At 24.5% G+C, this 3,281-nt stretch overlaps 1 protein-coding gene across 1 annotated transcript in view; it reads left to right on the top strand.

Annotated features, from left to right (window-relative positions):
- The window catches only part of LOC116693733 (ceramide kinase), a 63,676-nt gene that overhangs the window by 5,908 nt on the left and 54,487 nt on the right, over positions 1-3,281 (top strand). Inside the window, exon 4 of the mRNA XM_032522941.1 lies at positions 1,653-1,775. Coding sequence (XP_032378832.1) covers positions 1,653-1,775 — 123 coding nt within the window. The remainder of the gene's footprint in view (positions 1-1,652; positions 1,776-3,281) is intronic.

The raw sequence follows: 3,281 nt of genomic DNA, 5'->3' as shown, positions 1-3,281 counted from the left end.
TTTATACTTATTCCTTTTCCTCAAAAGAATTCAAAAAACGGATAAAACACAAGTGTCCTAAGCATTAAAAACCGATAAAACACATGAATAGACAGTTAAAAATAAAAACATTAAGACACATAAAAGACATGAATAAACAGTCAAAAATAAAAACATTAAGACACATACAAAGACGATGAATAACCAGTAAAAATAAACATTAAGACACAATAAAAACATGAATACGTCAAAAATAAAACAGTAAGACACATAAAGACATGAATAAACAGTCAAAAATAAAAACATTAACACATAAAAACACTGATACACAGTCAAAAATAAAACATAAGACACATAAAAACATGATCTAAACAGTAAAAATAAAAACATTAGACACATCAAAAACAAAATAAACATCAAAAATAAAAACATTAAGACACATAAAAGACAAATATAACCGTCAAAAATCAAAAACTTAAGACACTAAAACTGACTAAACAGTCCAAATAAACCATTAAGACACATACAAGACTGATAACGTCAAAAATAAACTAGAACAAAGACAAAAACAGTCAAAAAATAAAAACTTAAGACACCATAGAACCAAATAAACACGTCAAAAAGAAAAAACATTAAGACACATAAAACACATAAAACATGTACAAAAAAAAACACATTAGACACATAAAAGACATGATAAACAGTCAAAATAAAAAACATTAAGACACATAAAACACCCATGAATAAACAGTCACAAAATACAAAACCTTAAGGACCACATAAAGACATGAATAAACAGTCAAAATAAAACATTAAGACACTAAAACATGAATAAACAGTCAAAATCAAAACATTAAGACACATACAAACATGATAACATCAAAACAAACATTAAGACCACTAAAAACATGAAAACAGTCTAAAATAAAACTTAAGACACCACAAACAAATAAACAGTCAAAAAAAAACATTAAGCAACATCCATAAAGACATGAATAAACAGATCAAAATAAAAACATTAAGAACCTAAGACATGAAGAACAATAAAAACTAAAACATCCTAAGACACCATAAAGACATGAATAACTATCCAAAACATAAAACACATTAAAAGACATAAAGACTGAATAACCTAGCAAATAAAACATTAAGACACATAAAGACATGAATAAACATCTTAAAAATAAAACATTAAGACATCAACAACATGAATCAACATCAAAATAACAATTAGACCATATAAAAACGGAATAATAGAAACATTAAATAAACAGTAATACACATAAAACACATGAATAAACAGTTAAAAATAAAAACATTAAGACGCATAAAACCCAAGAATAAAAGTCACAGTGCAGCATAAGAAATCAAACATTAAAGAAATGAACAGTCATTTGCACACCCCTAATGCTTCTCACCGAGGATGTATAGCACATATCAAACTTTCACTTACCTACTAGATATGGAATCAGAAATGTAACCGAATCGGGACCCTGTGAATCTGAATCGACTCACATTTGGGAAATCATTGGCGATACCCAGCCCCTTTCTGTAGGTACAGGGAATACACACACATCTGGAAAAACCACTGAGAAACTCAGAAAAGATACCCGTTCAATTATTTAAAAAGAGATCACAATGATTTGACTCTGTGTGTGTCTGTTGTGTGTCAGTGTTGTACGTGGAGAGGAGTCGGCAGCACCGCTGGCGGTGTGCTGAGGTCACCTTCACCTGTCCAGAGGAGGCGCTGTGTCAACACTGGGTCAGCAGCATCAGGGAGCAGCTCGCAGCTATCAGTACGAGTACACACACACACACACACACACACACACACACACACACACAACACTGTGGACACTGCCTGCGCAGCGGTGCCCCCTCCCACGGGCAGACTCATGATACTGGTTTACCCATTTCTAGCACATATCCACTTACACTGTTGTATTAATAGCCCTATGCCCCTGAACATGTGTAACTGCTGATGTAAGCTCATGATAGGCAAACCATGTGTATTTTTTTCTAAATAAAGATTAATATTTTGAATCTCCGTACAATATAATATAATTGAAGATGCATTCCACTTACGATTTACTTAGCTATTTATTTTATTTTTCATTACAATTTATTCACTTTAACTAACATTATACATATAACTATACATAAAATGATAGATGCAAATCAACAGAAACAGTTTAAAATCAAAAAAAAAAACGAACAAAAAAAAAAAAAAAAAAAAAATAAAAAAAATCAAAAGTGTGAAAAAAAAAAAATTATAAAAAAACAATTAAAATATAACAAAAAAAAATAATAAAAAAAACTACTTATATCTAAAAATTACATAAATAAAATATTAATATATAAAAATAAAAAACAATTAAATTAACAACTAATAAAAAATTAAATTAAATACTAATTAAATACTAAATAAAATACTATATATCTAAAGAAAAAAACAATTACAATAATAACTTTAACATAATAAAAAAACTAAATAAATAAAAAAGTAGAAAAAATAAAAAATAAACAATAAATATAAATAATAAAACTAATTAAGAAAATATAAAACATATAAATAAAAGAAAAATTAACAAACCAAATTAATAAAATAAAAATAATTACAAAAAAAAAAAATGCAGAACCAAATTATTAAAAAACAAAAAAAATACTAATTGAGAAAATAAAAATAAAAAAAAAAAAAAAAAAATAAAAAAATGAAAAATATTAATTAAAAAAAACAATTAAGATAAAAAATTAAAAATTAAAAAAAAAAAAAATACAAAAATACATATAACAACAAAAATATAATAAAAACAAAATACAACTAAATAAGAAATCAATAATTAAAAAATAAAAAATCTAAAATTCTAAAACACAAAAAAATAAGAAATAAATAACTTTAATAAACAAATAATTAAAATATATTAATAAACTCAAAATTAAAACATTAAAAAAACATAAAAAATCTAAATATATAAAATTAAAAATTAAAACTAAAATAAATAAAGTAAATAATTAAAACAATCAAATAATAAATAAAAATAACAATAATACCTATATAAAAAAACATAAAAATATAAAAACCGTTAAAACTATACGTTAGGATAACACACAAAAATCAACTCCGCCTGTCCTTTAAAATAAATTACACTTCACAGTAAAAAATCATACTCAACAATGATATATTACTTATAAAAAAAATTAAATAAAAATAATCATTTATAATTATTAATAAATAAATAATATCACAAACAATTTATAGTTAACATAAAATATACTTATATCCTAAAAAATATAACACATTA

This window comes from Etheostoma spectabile, chromosome 8 (genome assembly GCF_008692095.1).
Source record: "Etheostoma spectabile isolate EspeVRDwgs_2016 chromosome 8, UIUC_Espe_1.0, whole genome shotgun sequence".
Classification (NCBI taxonomy): Eukaryota; Metazoa; Chordata; class Actinopteri; order Perciformes; family Percidae; genus Etheostoma; species Etheostoma spectabile.
Note: the sequence above shows the minus strand (reverse complement) of the source record. Positions and strands in the feature narration are given on the sequence as shown.